The following is an 18,606-nucleotide window of genomic DNA, read 5'->3' as shown; positions in this document are numbered from 1 at the left end:
CTCAAGAAGGGAGAGCAGCCCAGAGCCCAGAGCAGAGGTCAAGCAGAGCTTAAGTACACTTTTTGGAGAGGGTGGGGGGTTTTGCATACATCAGAACAAATCATCATGAGGCGCGGGGACATTGAACAACAATTCTGATACGTGATTAGTACATTCATTGGCGGGAACAGTTTGGGCAGGGGTGATTGGTCACTTCTAAGTGGGGTACACATTCAAACTGATTGGTTCTGGGGCCTGGATGCCTACGTGCCATGTTACCTGGAGCCCTTAGCTATTAAACAACCAGGGAATCAATGGAGATATTTACTGAGCAGGTCCTGCATTGTCCTAACAAGTTTACAGAGATTGCAGGTTCCGGGGATAGCAGGGGAATTGTAACAATAAACTTTTACCTTTTAGCCCAGGCCTTGTAATCTAGAAGCTTTACAATGCCCTAGTCTTTTACACTTTAACTCAGACTTTTGCAGCTTAGAATCAGCTTAGAAATTTTACCCTTACACAAGGACAGATACATCGGCCTTGAAAGGTAATCCTATTTTCCTGAGATTAAGGAGTATGGAGAGAGGAAGAGAAAGAAACATGTCTATTTAAAAAAACAGTTGCAGAGCAGCAAGGGGTATAGTCAAAGCATAAATTGATTCACTGTTACATTTCCACCAATTAATGCTTCCTCTTCAGAGTAAGAACACCTACCCAGGTAATGTAATGCCAGATTCGAGGGACCCCAATAAACCTCCAAGAGCCGAATTCTTGCAATCACACAAATGTCTCTATTGCAAGCTCGAGCCTGGACTTGTTACCGCTGTTGACCCGATGTTGAAGAATAACACCAAAGAAGCACGCCGAGTCAAGGTCAGAGGAAAAATTAGAAGTTTATTAAAGGACAGCAGAAAAGACTTCTCCCGGAGGAAGAAGGGGACCCAAGAGGTGGAATCCGTGGAAGTGTGGTTGTTTCCCCTTCTTATAGTTTTGGGGATGGAATGTAGGTTGAAAGGCCCGAGGGGTGGGACACTTCTTTGTGATGGGCTATCTTTAAGTTTGCTGGGGGCTGTTCATTAACACTTCTTTGAGGTGGACTTTGGCCTAAGGCCTTTTCGGGACTTCATTAACATTCCATGAGTTGTCCTGTGTTTTCCCTGAGTCATTCCCAGCATGGCCTCCATTTTAGATTTCACTCGGTATTAGACCCGATTTTACCTAACTACCCTGACTACCTAACTTTAAATCTGGCTTCAGACTTACAACCGTTTACAACACAGAGGTCCCAAGGAGTGAGTCCTGACCCTTAGTTCAGTGAGGATTTATAGTGTTTTGGGAAAAACTATGCGTCACAACATCACACACAAATCATTTTATACCGCGGGAAAATCAATCAACAACTCTTAACATTGATTGGCGTGAACAAGTCAGGTAAGGGTGATTGGTTAGTTCAAGGGATGGATAAGTTTGAACTGATTGGTTTATGATTCAAGGGGTTGCAAGAGTGTATACGCTAAACTTGCAGGGTTGCCTAATCCTGTTATCAATCACCTAAACTACTGGGAGGGACACCTGGCATTTCAGATATTTTCTCTGTCTCACGCTGATTGGTGGTTGCTAAGAGATTGCTATGGGTCCTCACCTAGCCTAACTGAGTCAGGGACACCTGGCACCGCAGAGCTCTCCAATTATTTACATACAAACAACTCAGCAGGGTGGGTATGTGCCTTGGAGTGCTCTGTGGGTTTTTCCAAGAAAACGGGTCATGCCCCCTCTCTCTGGACAGGCCTTGAGGTAGAAGCTGGTTTCTCAAAAATGGAATCACATCAGTTTCTCAGTAACAAGATGCCTAAATTTCATCCTAGCAAGGCAACTGACTATTTAATCTTAGACATTATGCCTTCTCAACCTCTCCATGCCTCATTTTCCTCATGTGGGTTGAGGTATAATAACAATACCCATATCAAAGCTTGCTGTATTAAATGTTATATGCAAAACACTGGGTCAGATGCCTACTTTGTAGAAAGCTTATTAAATATGAACATTATTTTACATAAGTACTAAATATTGGGGGAATGTGATGATACTTTAATAAGAATTTCAGTGGGGAAGGAGGAAGAACATATTAATTACATGCAAATATGATAAGTATAAAGTGCAAAGTAAAGCAGAAAACAAAAGGAACATAGAATTCTGCTGGTTGGTCCTCATCTACATCCCTAGAAACCAAAGCCATAGCAATGGGTGGGAGGCTCAGAAGATCCTCCAGACTGCAGGTGGCGCTGCAGCACCCTCAGAAAGCAAGAGATAGGAGGTTGCGCTGCCAAGGTCACGTGTCTCCGTGGTTGCCGCCCCGGCGTTCATCACCTCTTTGCTCCACGTGACCCACATCCTCGGGGATGATTGGTCTGCGTGAGGCACGTGGCCAGGGCTGGGGCGGGGTGGGGCGGGGTGGGCGGAGGGGTGGGGTCGGGGGCGGAGCTGGAGGGGGCTGGTTCGGCGCGGGGGCCGTTGGCTCCAGACAAATAAACATGGAGTCCATCTTCCACGAGAAAGTGAGTGTCCGCGTTCGGTGGGAACCAGTCCGCGGTGCGGTGGCGGTCTTGGGGTGCGGTATCGCAGTATCCGGGGGAGCTGGGTGGGGCCCGAGGTGCCCCGATCCCGACCTTGCCGGACGAGGGGTGCCGCCTGCCTGCTCGGCCCGAGATGGGGAGCTTCCCCTACGTCCCCAAGGCACCCTCCGCCCCTGCGGCACCCGTTCCGGGAGCCGGGAGAGAACGAGAGCCGGGCCCGGCCGGGGGCGGCGCTGGGCGGGATAGCTTTGGCGGTTCTCCGCCACTTCGCGTAGCCTTTTTGGAGGATTCCTTCTGTGTCCCCCACCTCTCCTACTAGAGTATGGCTAGTCACCTCTCCAACACCTCGCTGGACCCTTTCCAACTCCACCAGCCCACCCTGGGCAGAATGAACTTTCCCTTTCCTGGGCTCTCCGGTTCTACAATGGAATCCTCCCCCCTGCACTTAGATCTTTGGGGTCTAATTCATGTCCTGCACTAGGTTCGTGAGCCTTCCGAGGGCGGGGACCTTGGCTCGCCCATTGTAGGGACTGACACTTAGGAAGTGCAGTAGGGAAGTCGTCACAGGAGTTTTTATTACGGGATGTGGGTTTGGTTTCTTTTGGTGTTCCATCTTTCCGGATTGGGAGGCCAGCTTTGGTTTTAGGTATTAGGCGTGAACTGAAATAATTTTGTTGTGATCTGCCCAGCCTTGTTCTCGCCTTAATTCTCCAGTGGCCACAAACTGAAGATACTGTCTGTGGCATCCTGAGAAACTGGTCTTTTCTCATATACAATTATCAGTCCATTTGGGTGTGAGTGAAGCTTTCCTGGGACAGTTTTGGCATATGATATCTTGTTTCATAATAGTTTCATGTTTGGAAAGGGCTGTTAATGAGGCTATTATTTAGTTGGAGCAAAGGTTTTCTTGTTTTATTAAGTACCTATGAGTGATCTTTCATCCAAGACACGTAAAAATTCACACATACCTGCACCACAGTCAAAGCAAAGTCAGAAAAACATGGCATAAATCTGAAATATAAATAAATTGTTAAATGCAGTACTTTTTAGAAAGTATTTCAAAATTTTAGAAAACATTTCAGAATGTCTTGAAACTGGAACAGAACAATTTTTATGTATGGGGATGGAAGTACTCAGCGCTACAATTAGCAGTAATCTTTTTACTTGGACAGATTTATGAATTTTGGGCAAGAAAGATTTAGTTGTTTAGTTAAGGAGATTGAGAACTATACATGTTGTTTGAGTGTGTGTTTTCATACTAGAGAATGAGCCCAGGGCATTCTACCACTGAGCCTTCTTATTGTTTATTTTTGAGATAGGGGTCTCAATGTTAATTGTCCAGGCTGACCTGCAACATCAGTCCTTCTGCCTTAGCCTGGGATTATGTGTGTGTGCCATGGTGCTCTTGCATGTATATATTTTTATAATTAATTTTCAAAGGCTTTGGCATAGAACAAAATGTTTTGGTATGGAAGACTTCGGACACTTTCTGCTTGGTGAGATTCATATGTTTTTTTTTTTTTTTTTGGGGGGGGGGCAGTGAGGATTGAACCCAGAGGCGCTTTTATCACTTAGCTACATCCTAACCCTATTTATTTATTTATTTATTTATTTTTTAAGATAGGGTCTCACTAAGTTACTTAGGGCCTTGCTAAGATACTGAGGCTGACCTCCAATTTGGCAATCCTCCTGCCTGCCTCATCCTCCAATTTAGCTGGGCTCAAGCTGGTGTGCCACCTCACCCAGCTTATATATTTTTAACAATATTGTTACTTCATCTGGATAGATTTCAGGAATGACTGAACCGAGGATTCAAAAGATGAGCATGCATGCTTGTAATCCCAGCTACTTGAGAGGCTGAGGTAGGAGAATGGGAAGTTTGAGGCCAACTAGGCAGTTTAATGAGACCCTGTTTCAAATTAAATTCTTTAGAAAAGGGCTGGGAATGTAGCTCTGTAGTAGAGTGCTCACCTAGAATGTGGGAATGAGAGGCCTGAGTTCCATCTCCAGCATTGCAGGAAAAAAAAAAAAAAAAAGAAATTGTTGAACACTTGTCTGATGGAAAATCTACATACCCAAAAGAGGTCACTCTGAATTTTCAGCATGTGTATTGACTTAAAACACTTTAGTGGCGCATCATAGTGCATGCCTATAATCCCAATTCAAATCCAGCCTCAGCAATTCAGTGAGGCCCTAAGCAACTCAGTGAGACCCTGTCTTTAATAAGATATAAAAGAGGCTGGGGATGTGACTCGGTGATTAAGATTCCCTGGATTTAATCTCTGGTACCAAAAAAAAAAACCACTTCAGGAATACATTTATCTTTATCATCAACTTATATGGCCCTAGTGTATAAAGACTCTTATTAAAGTTCTGGCACATTTCAAGAGAATGTACCTGTAACCATTGGTTCCATTGTTAATCATGTACTCAGTCCAGTTTGAGAATGTTTGAGCTTAATGTACCATTTTTCAGAGTATTCTCTTCCCTTCCACAACACATTTTTAACCCTTGAGCCAGAACCAACTTTGGCTCCAAAAAAGAAAAAGAAAAAAATCCCACCTGTGTAGGTAGGAATCTCTGCCTGCAGAGGGCTTGCAACCTGTTATCTTGGAACATTGATTTTCCTATTTTTCACTTTGAGTACCCTTATTAAGTTAGAGCATGAAAAGCTGTTGTTCATTGATAGATCTATGGCAGTACTAAGATAATAATATTTGAGTGGGGGCTGGGGATGTGGCTCAAGCAGTAGCGTGCTCGCCTGGCATACATGAGGCCCAGGTTCGATCCTCAGCACCACATACAAAGAAAGATGTTGTATCCGCCGAAAACTAAAAAATAAATATTAAAAAATTCTCTCTCTCTCTTTAAAAAAAAATAATAATATTTGAATGGATCGAGAGAGTTCCTTAGCTGGGCACAGTGGTGTGTACCCTGTAGTCCCACGTACTTCTGAGGCTGAGACAGGAGGGTCCTTCGAGGCCAGCCGAGGCAACATAGTGAGGCTCCATCTCAAAAAATAGCAAAACAAACAAAACACAGTTCCTTGAGCATCTAAGATGTATGCAGTGCTATTTAAACAACATTATCTGTAGCTATTTTAAAGTTTTGCTGGCCATATATGTCTCTATCACATATTTTCTTTTATTTGGTACCAGGAATTGAACCAGGGGAACTTAATCATCAAGCCACAATCCCCAGCTCTTTTTTTTTGTATTTTATTTAGAGACAGGTCTCATGAAGTTGCTGAGGCTGGCTTTGAACTCTCAATCCTCCTGTCTCAGCCTCCTGAGCCACTGGGATACAAGTGTGCTTCACCATGCCTGGCTTCTATCACATATTTGTGTGTGTGTGTGTGTGTGTGTGTTTTATCAACTGTCTAAAAATATAAAAACTATTCTTAGCTATTGGAGCAGGTTGAATTTGTCCCCAATGCTAAAATTTATCAAGCCCTAACCTAAACCCTAATACTAAATGACCAATAACTGCGATTTTATAGGTATTTTAGGGTTCTTTTTCTGGTGCTTGCTTTCTGTCTTTTGGTTGGGGGACCAGGGATTGAACCCAGAGGTGCTTAACCACCAAGCTACACCCCCATCCCTTTTTTATATTTTATTAGAGACAGGGTCTCGCTGAGTTTCTTAGGGCCTTGCTGAGTTACTGAGGCTGGGTTTGTACTCAAGATCCTCCTGCCTCAGCCTCCCAAGTTGCTGGACCAGGTGTGTGCCACTGAGCCTAGCTAGATGCTTTCTGTCATTTTTGTTACCACTTATATTGCTCATTGCTCTTGGTGTAGTCACTGTGTCATCTAAATTGGTACTTTTAATGTAATATGAAATGGGAATGAGAATCATGAAAAGAGACTGAGCTTTGACTTTGTGACATCCATCATGCCTTTTTGTGGTTGCTGCCTCTTAGCTGTCTTTAGGGTATTTAGGACTGAGCAAAAGCCAAATTCCAGGTAACTGGCTTGAGAAAGTGGTAATAGTACAGACTTTGAAACCTCTATCTGGGTTTGAACTCCAGCTCTGACAAGTGGTATCTGGATGATCCTGGACAAGGCATTGACTATTGTGCTCCAGTCCGGTCCCCCCTCTGTAATGTAAGGATACCGAGTGTCTGCCTTGGAGGCAGAAGTTCTTGTAGGTACCTGGAGTGTGGCAGTGCTAGAGGTGCTAGCCATTGCTTCTACTCAGATTCTTGTGCTTTCTGGACTTCATGCTAAGGGGTGAGAGAGGACTGGGAGTGTAGCTCAGAGGTAGAGTGACTTACCATGCCTGAGGCCTTGGGTTCAGTCTCCAGCATTGACAAAAACAATGTAAACAAACAAACAACAACAACAAAAAACAAACAAACAAACAGGTGAGAGAACACTGGGAGTTGAAGAGGTAGAGCCAAGTCATCTTCCACCATGATGGCTGTGACTGAGGGACAGTGACCCTCCCATTCCAACCCATTTATCCCTTACAACTGGAGATTGCATGTCCCTTGCTAACCCGTTTCTCAGAGCACCCTTAGGGTTATACCTGGTTTCTATGGTAGCTAATAGATTGGTCAAGACTGGGAGTAGTTTCCTTTCATGGTTTTATACACCATTTCATCTCGTAGAACTGGAGGTGCAGTTTACTCATCCTTTGAGCCCAACAAAATAAAATCTGGCCTGAAGTCACAGAATTTTAATACACTTAACATTAAATAACAAAGTGAGTTTCCGTTCTGCTTGGGTAAATACTTGATTAGAAAGAGGTAACTGGGGACAGATAGTTTAAGATGGAGGCAGAGCAGGAAAGTGGGTAATTTCAGGTTGGCTTATTATACAAGTTTTTTCCCCCATGTAGGATTTGATCTGTCTTGTGACAAAGTGATTCTTAAATTTGGACTGAATAAGCCAGGTGTAGTGGAACACACCTGTAATCCCAGCTACTTGGGAGCCTAAGGGAGGAGGATCACAAGTTCAAGACCAGTCTCAGCAACTTAGAGAAACCCTGTCTTAAAGAGTAAAAAGGGGTGGGGATGAAGCTCAGTGGTAGAGCATGCAGAAGGCCTTGGGTTCAAGTACCAGTACTGCAAAAGAAAAAAAAAGAATTTGTTATTTTGTTCTATTAAATTATATTACAAGTACAGAGTTTGGTATTTCCTACAGCATTACAGTTTTACTTGGACAATCTTTCATTTTAAGTGCTAAATTTCCATAATTGAAAGCTAAGTTTTGGTAGAGAGGTGTTTTGTAAACCATCTGGATATCACTATTTTGATATGATATATTAAGTATGGTGATCATAATTTGTGAACTCCAAACAAAGGCATGAATCCTAACAGCAGCACAGAAAATTGGCATTACCCCTGTTTCCAGAAAACCCAGTGTCTGCTTATCATATTAGGTAGCTCTGTTAATACCTATAAGAACACACAAGTCACGAGTACATCTCGGTGAACTCACAACATGAACACATATTTAAACAACACTTAGATCAAGTCAGAGGAGATGTACCTACATCCTGAAAGCTTCTTGTGCGTCTCTTCCAGGTAGGAGCTCCTCCTCCACCCCTACACTCACTCCCACCAATTCTAATTACAGTAGATAAGTTTTGCCTGTTTTTGAGCTTTTGTAAGTGGAGTCATACAGCATGTTCTCTTCTGAATCTGGGTTTGGTTTGGTTTTTCAGTGCTGGGTATCAAACCTATGGCTTTGCACATGCTAGGCAAGTGCTGTACCACTGAGCTATACCCCCAGCCCTATTTTCTTTTTTAAATTTATATGAGAAATTCATCCATATTGTTATAGTTAGTTATAATTAATTTATTCTCATTGTTATAGGGTATTTCTTTGGAATAACACAATTTATTCTTTCATGTTGGTTTTCCATTCAGATTGTCTTCAGTTTGGGAGGCATTACAACAGCTTTTATGAACCCTCTTATACATGTCTTCACATGCTTGTATTATGTAGCTAATATTGGAAATGCTGATCATAGGGTATGGATATTTCAACTTTAGCAAGATACTCTAAAGATTTTTACAAAGTGTTTATGTTAATTTACATTCCCCCAACATGTGACAGATTTTTTTGTCTCTAATTCTTTTCACCATTTTAGCTGTTCTGGAGAGTGTGTAGTTGGAACACACTGTGATTTTAATATATATTTCCCTGATGACCACTGAAGTTGAGCACCCTTTTTTGCATTATTTGGCTATCTTCTTGTGAAATGCTTACTTGTCTTTTTTCCCAATAGAACTAGAACATCTGCATATTCCCCCACTTTACATTGTTTGGGGCAGGGTGGGTGCTTGCTCTATGGCAACAGATACACAGTAGAAGGAAAACGAGGTAGATACAAAGAAGTCTCTCACCATGGTGTCTGTGACTTGAGGAGAGTTACCTCTCAACTCAAACCCACTTATCCCTTAACCCAACTATGAAGATAAACTTAGTTCATCCCCAACTTAGACTGCCTCAATGCTGCCTTTCTAATCTGTTACATACATATACCCTGTATCTTTTTCAGCAACTGATTTTTGTTCTTGCAAAATTATGCATCCTCCTGCCTCAGCCTCCCAAGTTGCTGGGCCAGGTGTGTGCCACTGCGCCTAGCTAGACGCTTTCTGTCATTCATCAGGACAATTTTGTGTCTTTGAGGTCACCAACACCATATAACATAGCTCAGAACAAATTGCATGATGTCACACCACCTGAATTAAGGAGTATACCTTCTTGGGGTAGGACAATTCAGGAGACCTGGGTTAGCAGAAGGAAATGTTGTCCCATCTGCCATTGTCACATGGAGAGGCAAACCTTGGGTCTGTGTCACAGGGAGGGATCTCATCCACCCATAAGTCTCCATTCTTTTCTTGAGCTTGGATGTTGTTCCTCTTGCTGGTTTGTCTATAAGTGTACTCTCAGGGTCAGTGTGGGATAGTTCTGCTCATGGTACTCTAAACATCAGCTGCAGGATTTCTTGAAGAGAACCTCAGCTCTAAAGCTATAAACTTAACATGGGACAGAATTTTTCTCACCTTTACCAGTTCTTGAAATCTGAAATTCTAGGACAAGTGTTTAGACCAGTAGAGATTTAAAGAATAAATGTTCTAGTGATTACAACTCCCTTTCAGCATTTGTAATTTGCCATGTGATTTGCCAAAAGCAAATATATTTTAGGTACTGAAATTTAAATATTTTAAGTGTTTTTAAAGAGTAGATTTTATGCTCACCATCTCTAGCAGTCAGAGAAATGCAAATCAAAACCACCCTAAGATACCATCTCACTCCAGTAAGATTGGCAGCCATTATGAAGTCCAACAACAACAAGTGCTGGAGAGGATGCGGGGAAAAGGGTACACTTGTTCATTGTTGGTGGGACTGCAAATTGGTGCAGCCAATTTGGAAAGCAGTATGGAGATTTCTTGGAAAGCTGGGAATGGAACCACCATTTGACCCAGCTATTCCCCTTCTCGGTCTATTCCCTAAAGACCTAATAAGAGCATGCTACAGGGACACTGCTACATCGATGTTCATAGCAGCACAATTCACGATAGCAAGATTGTGGAACCAACCTAGATGCCCTTCAATAGATGAATGGATAAAAAAATGTGGCATTTATACACAATGGAGTATTACTCTGCATTAAAAAATGACAAAATCATAGAATTTGGAGGGAAATGGATGGCAGTAGAGCAGATTATGCTAAGCGAAGCTAGCCAATCCTTATAAAACAAATGCCAAATGACTGCTTTGATATAAGGGGAGTAACCAAGGACAGGGTAGGGACGAAGAGCTTGAGAAGAAGATTAACATTAAACAGGGATGAGAGGTGGGAGGGAAAGGGAGTGAGAAGGGAAATTGCATGGAAATGGAAGGTGATCCTCAGGGTTTTACAAAATTACATATAAGAGGAAATGAGGGGTAAGAGAAGAATAATACAAGTGGAAGAAATGATTTACAGTAGAGGGGGTAGAGAGAGAAATGGGGAGGGGAGGGGAGGGGAGGGGGGATAGTAGAGAATAGGATAGACAGCAGAATACATCAGACATTAGAATGGCAATATGTAAATCAATGGAAGTGTAACTGATGTGATACAGCAATCTGTATACGGGGTAAAAATGGGAGTTCATAACCCACTTGAATCAAACTGTGAAATATGATATATTAAGAACTATGTAATGTTTTGAATGACCAACAATAAAAAAGAGTAGATTTTAGTAAAATATGAGATTTTATAGGTTATGTAATTTGCCATGTGATTTGCCAAAAGCAAATGTTTATTTACTGTATAACTCTTAGTTTTTGATCATATAACTAAATAATTATAGTTTCATTAATAGTAGAACTGTAAAATAAATGTTGACAAATAAAAGTACATGCTTTATATTAATTATGATTGTCTAATTCTTAAGAGGTTTGGTTTGACTATATTAAAAAGTTAATGATTAAAATTTGCAGAAGATACTATGCAAATTTAGCTGGCATTGTGGTGCACATCTGTGATCCCAGCTACTTGGGAGGCTAGAGGATTGCAAGTGTGAGGACATCCTTGGCTACTTAGCAAGATCCTGTTTCAAAATTAAAAAATTTTTTTAAAAGGGCTGGGTATGTAGCTCAGTGTTCAATCCCTAGTACTTAGGGGAAGAAAAAGAGGAAACTATACAGATCTGCTTAATAAATAACATTTGAATTTTTTCTTCTGGAAATATTAGCAAGAAGGCTCGCTTTGTGCTCAGCATTGCTTGAATAATCTATTGCAAGGAGAATATTTTAGCCCTGTGGAATTATCCTCCATTGCACATCAACTAGATGAAGAAGAAAGGATGAGAATGGCAGAAGGAGGAGTTACTAGTGAAGACTATCGCACATTTTTACAGGTACTGATTTTAAATTCACTTAAGTCATATTTTTAAAAAATGTGGGTACTGTTGAGAAGAGGATGAGCCTTTCTTTCTTCCTGTAGGAATCCGACTTGCTAATTATAACTCTGCTGTTGATTTTGTAAATGGTAATGCACATGTTATTTTAAATTATGCACTAATGATAATTTTTTTCCTCCCTACCTCCCCCTTCAACTATCCATAAAAATGAACAGCAGCCTTCTGGAAATATGGATGACAGTGGCTTTTTTTCTATTCAGGTAAGTAGTTGCGAGCATGTACAAAGTGCTGTCTGCTTCCCATGCACATTAAACTCAGTTAATGGTTTAGGGAGGATCTTTTCATAGCTTTTTATAATCACTGTAATGATAGGACTTTCAGAAATCCCTCCAGTAGATTGTCCACAGAGTACTAGATTTTAATATAGATAAGTTTGAACACAAAGATTATATAATAATCACTTTTTAATTTGTTGGTACATATTCATAGATGCAAACAATATAACAATATGATTTGGCCAGTATTGCTCCCTAGTGCTTTCCCCTCCCTCCCAACCTCCCACCCTTTTGTCTCTTTCCTGATCTCCCTTTGATTTTTAGGAGATCACCCCACTTTTCTTTTCCTTTTTCCTCTCTAGCTTCCACACATGAAAGTATTCAACCCTTGACCTTCATAATAATCGCTTTTTAAAAAAAATGTTTACTTTTCAGTTGTAGTTGGACACACACCTTTATTTTACTTATTAATTTTTCTTAATGTGGTATTGAAGGATGAACCCAGGGCCTCTCACGTGCTAGGCAAGCTCCACCTCTGAGCCACAACCCCAGCCCATAATCACTTTTTAAAAAAATACTTTTGGTTGTAGATGAATACAGTACCTTTATTTATCTTTAAAATTTTTCTTTAGTTGTCAGTGGACTTTATTTTATGAAGTGTTGAGAATCCAACCCAGTGCGTCACACTTGCTAGCAAGCGCTCTATCACCGAGCCATAACCCAAGACCAATATAGTGATCACATTTTGAGAAAGATTATTTACTTTGTATCTGAGTGATAATAACCTTATATCTAATAAGTCACAATCTTTTTTTTCCTTCTCTTTTTGTGGTGCTGGGGATTGAACCCAGGACCTTCCACATTAGAGGCAAGCACTCTACCAACTAAGCTATATCCCCAGCCCCATAAGTCACAATCTTTTAAATTTATTATCTCTTGGGTGAATTTGAGAAAATCTAGTAACTTCTTACCTCCCCCACCCACTTTTTTTTTTTTTTTTTTTTTTTTTTTGGTACCAGGGATTGAACTCAGGGGCACTCAACCACTGAGCCACATCCCCAGCCCTATTTTGTATTTTATTTAGAGACAGGGTCTCACTGAGTTGCTTAGCACCGGCTTTGAACACCCGCGATCCTCCTGCCTCAGCCTCTCAAGCCACTGAGATTAGAGCATGTGCTACTGCGCCTGGCTTCTTCTTATCTTTCCTTTATTTTATTTAAAAAATATTTTTTAGTTATACATGGACACAGTATCTTTATTTCGTTTATTTGCTTTTATGTGGTGCTGAGGATCTAATCCAGTGCCTCACAGGTGGGAGGCAAGTGCTCTATTGCTGAGCCACACCCCCATCTGCCTTATCTTCCCTTTAAATTAGCCTTATAGCTTTATGGTCTGTAGCTTTTGATCTTTTTTTTTTTTTATTGCTCCATTTATTTACTTACTCACATGCTAAGTGCATATTCTGTCACCAAGCTACATTTTCAGTCCTGTGGTTGTTATGCACATTTGAGATTCTTTTGTCCGTGAATGTGTCCTGTTTCTGTAGTATGAGGCTCTCCTCTGAGGAACCTACTTCTGCAAGTATCTTGGTTTCCATTCCCCTGTGCTACTCTCTCTGGACTTCTCATTCAGCAGCTTTTCCATGCAGTGCTTCTTTGTTTCGCTGTTAATGGTGAGGGCCACTCAGCTGGGCTGGGGACAGAGTAAGAGTGGCCCAGCACTGGCATTTCCTGTGCAGCAGCACTGCTTTCCTCACTGTTGACCTGCCCACTGCGTTGCACTCACTGCTTGCTTGCGCTGCTACCGGGATGACTTGCTTCTTTATTGGCCACCTTAGAGGCCAGAGAGTGAATTTTTAGAGATTTCCCTTTTTCTCAAACAGCTGGAAATAATCAATTTGTCTTTTGTTCTACAAATTACAAACTCATGACCACAGGAAGAAACTCAGTCTAAATTCCCAAGAAGAACTTATTTTAGTAGATGTGTGATTACTGACATTGCAGGTGGTGAGTTGGATGTAACTTTTCAAACGCAGTGCCCACAGCAGCCAGATTATCAGATCTATATCATGAACTAGTTTTAAGAACAGCATCAACATGACGGAATACACATCTGGATTTTTGAACATCTCAGGAACCTGGTTACAAAAAGCACTTTTTAAAAATACATATGTGTGCCAGGTGCAGTAGTGCACACCTGTAATCCCAGTGGCTTGGTAGGCTGAGGCAGGAGGATTGCCAGTTAAAAGCCAGCCTCAGTAAAAAGCGAGGTGCTAAGCAACTCAGTGAGATTCTATTTCTAAATAAAATACAAAAAAGGGCTGGGGATGTGGCTCAGTGGTTAAATGCCCTGTCCCTTCTCCCCCACCCCCCGCAAAAAAAAAAAAAAAAAAAAAAAACCAACCACAAAATTTGTGTGTGTGTGTGTGTGTGTGTTTTGTGGATTTAGTAGTATCTCTATGCAGATGCACTTTTTTTTAAAACCATAGCCTTTTAGAGAAATGTACATATGAAGTGGAATTACTTACATAAGTAACATGACTATGCTACTTAAATTTGAAATTGAATGGTTTAGCTCGTGAAAAGTTGCTATTATTTTTTTTAAACAGGTTATAAGCAATGCCTTGAAAGTTTGGGGTTTAGAACTAATCCTGTTCAACAGTCCAGAGTATCAGAGGCTCAGGATTGATCCTATGTAAGATTACCTTCTTTTTTTTTTTTTTTTTTTTTTGGCTTTTTCTGAATCTCTTTTCCTAAATTTTATATTTAAATTTATAATTTGTTAATGAAGAAAAGTATATTTTGAATGTTTTGGTTATCCCTGTTTCATTCCCTCAGACTTCCCCTATTTTATCTTTTGATGTCCATGAGTATCTGCCTTTTTAAGTTTCCTGTACTCTAGTCTCCTTACTGGCACTCACCGGACCCAAGTGGTGCAGAAGGCTGTACTTTGGCACCACATCACTAAGCTGTTCATTCAGTTGTGTGACTTTTTTAACAAATTAATGATACTTAACTGTAAACATCTTAAGTTTCTCAAATTTTTATGAATATGAACTCTTACTATTTCAATTTAATATGTATTTTTTTCTTTTCTAGAAATGAAAAATCATTTATATGCAATTATAAAGAACACTGGTTTACAGTTAGAAAATTAGGAAAACAGGTAATATTTCTGCTTTTTTTCCTGCCTTTCTTTTCATTCTGCACTCTATTTGAAACTAAAATGTAAGGGTCAGTACTTTTAAAATGAAACTGACCATAAATATAGATGGGGCATGGGTTTGGTATGGTTTTTTTTTTTTTTTTTTTTTTGACAGTGCTGGGGATTGAACCCAGGACCTTGCGCATTCGAGGCAAGCACTCTACCAACTAAGCTATATCCCCAGCCCCCGTAAGTCACAATCTTTTTAATTTATTATCTTTTGGGTAATATCTCCAGGGCCTTGTGCCTGTTGGCAAGTGCTCTGCCACTTAGCTTTATCCTCAGCCTCCATTCAGTGGTTCCAATTTTGATGGATAGATATTTGCCATTTTAAGAGATAATTTGATTTTCTTTTATAGGTTTCTTTGTGACAACCATATACAATTTAACTATCATGATAAAAATTTTATATTTAAGACAGTGCAGATGTTGTTACTTTTCAGTAGGGTTTTTTGTGATGAATGTGTTCTGCCCAGTAGACTCTCACATTTAGAAATTTGTATTTAGCTTAGTACTGACCCAAAGCCTGATATCATGTCAACCAGGAATAAAAGTATGCAAACAAGTTTGCTTTCGTGTATCAAGATTATTCGGGCTGGGATTGTGGCTCAGCAGTAGAGGACTCACTTAGCATGTGCAAGGCCCTGGGTTCTATTCTCAGCACCACATAAAAATAAGTAAATAAAATAAAGGTATCATGTCCAACTACAACTAAAAAATAAATATTAAAAAAAAAAAGATGGGCTGGGGATGTGGCTCACGCGGTAACGCACTTGCCTGGCATGCGCGGGGCGCTGGGTTGTATCCTCAGTACCACATAAAAATAAAATAAAGATGTTGTGTCCACCGACAACTAAAAAATAAATATTAAAAAAAATTATCTTTCTCTTCTCTCTCTCTATCTTAAAAAAAAAAAGATTATTCAAAGAATTCTAAAATGCCCTCTACTACACACATCTTCATTAAATCACTTCTAAAAAAAAATTGTGTTTTGAACAAGCTTTTTGAAGAAACAGAATCATTTAAAGTTCTTTTTTATTAGAATTTTGAACTTTTTTTTAATATATATATTTTTAGATGTTGATGGACCTTTGTTTTATTCATTTATTTGTAAGTGGTGCTGAGAATCGAACCCAGTGCCTCACACATGCTAGGCAAGTGCTCTACCACTGAGCCACAACCCCCCTCAGAATTTTGAATCTTTAATAGAGGGTTATTGAAAATCAAATTGTATGATTAAAAAAAAGAATGAACTCAATATATGCAACAACATGGATGAATTTCAGAATACCATGCTGAAAGAAGCCAGACACAAAGCACTGTTTTCTGTGTGGCTCCATTTATAAGAAAGTCCAGAAAAATGGGAAGTAAGCTATAGTGACAGAAAGTATATTAACCAGTGGTGGTGTGGGGATGAGGAAGGAGGGAAGCAGGAAGAGGCAAGGGCCGCATTAGGGTGCTGGAAACCCGCCATCGTGGGTGCTTTCACTCTCTTGCTTGTCTGGATGGCTTCATGGGCATAAACATGTTAAAATTGTAGATTTTAAGTATGTGCAATTTATTGCTCATCAGTCATACCTCAATAAAGCTGTTTAAAAGAATAAAATGAGTGAGAAACAAAACAGAAGTGAAGAAAGAGTGCATTGAGTTAAATCAATAAAAGATAATTCAGAAACAATATCCTGCTGTCATCTTTGAAGTCAGCCACCTTCAAGCAGCTTTACCTTACCTGGAGCCACAGGTCAGTGGCAGAGTGAATGAAGGCAAGGCTCTGGATTCAATCCCCTGCACCCCCCTAAAAAAATTCTTTATTTTTTTTTTTTAATTTTTGTAGTTGTAGATGAACAGAATGCCTTTATTTTATTTGTTTATTTTTATGTGGTGCTGAGGATCGAACTCAGTGCCTTACACATGCGAGGCAAGTGCCCTGCCACTTAGCTACAGCCCCAGCCCAAAAAAATTGTTTCTTAAGGTCCTCCCTGAGGAGCTGAGAGGAAGTAGATATGTAGAGACTCAGGAGTATATAGGTCACCCAGAGGGAATTCACTCTGGGAGAAACCCGAGCAGGAGGTTGCCAAGATGATTTAACCTCTGGATTTTATTTATAACTTCAGGAGTTTTTTGATTTTTTTTTTTTTCCTTGCAGTACTGGGGATTGAACTGAGGTCCTTATGTATGCTAGGCAAGCACTTTACCGCTGAACTACAATCCCAGTCCCTATCTTCAGAAAATTATGTCAAGAGTTAGATATTTCACTTTTTTTCTGTTTAATCACTAGGTGTTTTGTTTTCTTTTTTCTTTGTGGTGCTGGGGATTGAATCTAGGACCTTGTGCATGTGAGGAAAGCACTGTACCAACTGAGCTATATATCCCCAGTCTGCAGAGAAACTTCCATGTTGTTATTTTGATATATTTTTTTTTAATTTTAATTCTTCAAAATTGAATTTTCACATTTTGAACTAATTTACCTTTGACCAATACAGATATCAAATTTTGGTTTGTTATGTTTAGTTCTGATTCATATATTTTTTTAAAATTTAGATTTTTTTTTTTTTCATTATGGATTCTATCTGTTTGAGGTACCTGTATAACAAAAGAGAAGACTGGAAAAAAGTATTATCAGGAATGTCAAAATCTAGGAAAAGTATTTAATTGTTCATGATGTTGACAACAACTTTGAAACTTTTTATATCCTGTAGGTTAAAGTTGTACTCTTAAAAGGAGTTACTAAATCCTGTTAATTACATGTAATGGTGGTTTGGTAAACATGTTGAAGGGAATTAGTGATTATAAGTGCTCTTTGTGGAAATGTCTCATCTTACAATTGGATTCTTTTTACCAAAATTATCAGTAGTGGGAAAACTTTGTGTAGTTGCATATTTCCAGTATGATATGATTAGTTATTGATGCTTTGAAAAAAGATTTAGCCATGGTTATCAGCAAAGACATTATAAAGTACTATTAGTTTCTGTGTGGAGGGGATTTAAATTTATGGCTTGAAGTTTTTTTTTTTTTTTTTTTTTTTTTTGGGGGGGGGGGGTTCCTGTACTGGGGATTGAATGAGGTGCACTCTACCACTAAGCTACATCCCCAGCACATTTTAAGACAGGGTCTTGCTAAGTTGCTGAGGCTTGCCTAAGTTGCAATCCTGCCTCAGCCTCCTGAGTAGCTTTGATTACAGGTATGTAGCCATGCCTCACTGAAGCTTCTGCTTTAAAAAAGCATTTAATAGTGATAACACTATGCCATTTTTTATCATATTGTTTTTAAAAGTCTCAAAAAAACCCCCTCAATTTGGCATATTTTCATTATTTTAGGCAAGCTTACTAGTGGGTTATATCTATTAACATGTGAAACTTCTTTATTTCATATAATATATACTAAAATGTTGACTTTTTTTTCCCCCCCCAGTGGTTTAACTTGAATTCTCTTTTGACGGGTCCAGAATTAATATCAGATACATACCTTGCACTTTTCTTGGCTCAATTACAACAGGAAGGTAAATAAAGTCTTAAAACTTTGTAATGTTGTCTTTCAAAGTAGCTAAATAGAACTGTGTAATAAAGTTTTTCCATCAGAAGCAGTAAAAATCTTTACATTTTGGGTGGTGAACTTTAGCCTGGGATCTGGATGATACTGTTCAGTGTGATTTCTCCCTGACACCTGGGGCTTCTTTACAGCCCTTCTAAGTAATAGTTTTTTCTTTCATGTCCCAC

At 39.8% G+C, this 18,606-nt stretch overlaps 1 protein-coding gene across 1 annotated transcript in view; it reads left to right on the top strand.

Moving 5' to 3' along the window:
• Window positions 1-2,468: 2,468 nt before the first annotated feature.
• Window positions 2,469-18,606, top strand: part of ATXN3 (ataxin 3) — a 41,764-nt gene continuing 25,626 nt past the window's right edge. The window contains exons 1-6 of the mRNA XM_081290176.1: window positions 2,469-2,534; window positions 11,244-11,408; window positions 11,627-11,671; window positions 14,295-14,380; window positions 14,785-14,851; window positions 18,302-18,389. Coding sequence (XP_081146302.1) covers window positions 2,511-2,534; window positions 11,244-11,408; window positions 11,627-11,671; window positions 14,295-14,380; window positions 14,785-14,851; window positions 18,302-18,389 — 475 coding nt within the window. The 5' untranslated portion in view covers window positions 2,469-2,510. The remainder of the gene's footprint in view (window positions 2,535-11,243; window positions 11,409-11,626; window positions 11,672-14,294; window positions 14,381-14,784; window positions 14,852-18,301; window positions 18,390-18,606) is intronic.

The sequence above is a fragment of the Spermophilus citellus genome (assembly GCF_964194105.1).
Source record: "Spermophilus citellus genome assembly, chromosome: 4".
NCBI classification, from domain to species: domain Eukaryota; kingdom Metazoa; phylum Chordata; class Mammalia; order Rodentia; family Sciuridae; genus Spermophilus; species Spermophilus citellus.
Note: the sequence above shows the minus strand (reverse complement) of the source record. Positions and strands in the feature narration are given on the sequence as shown.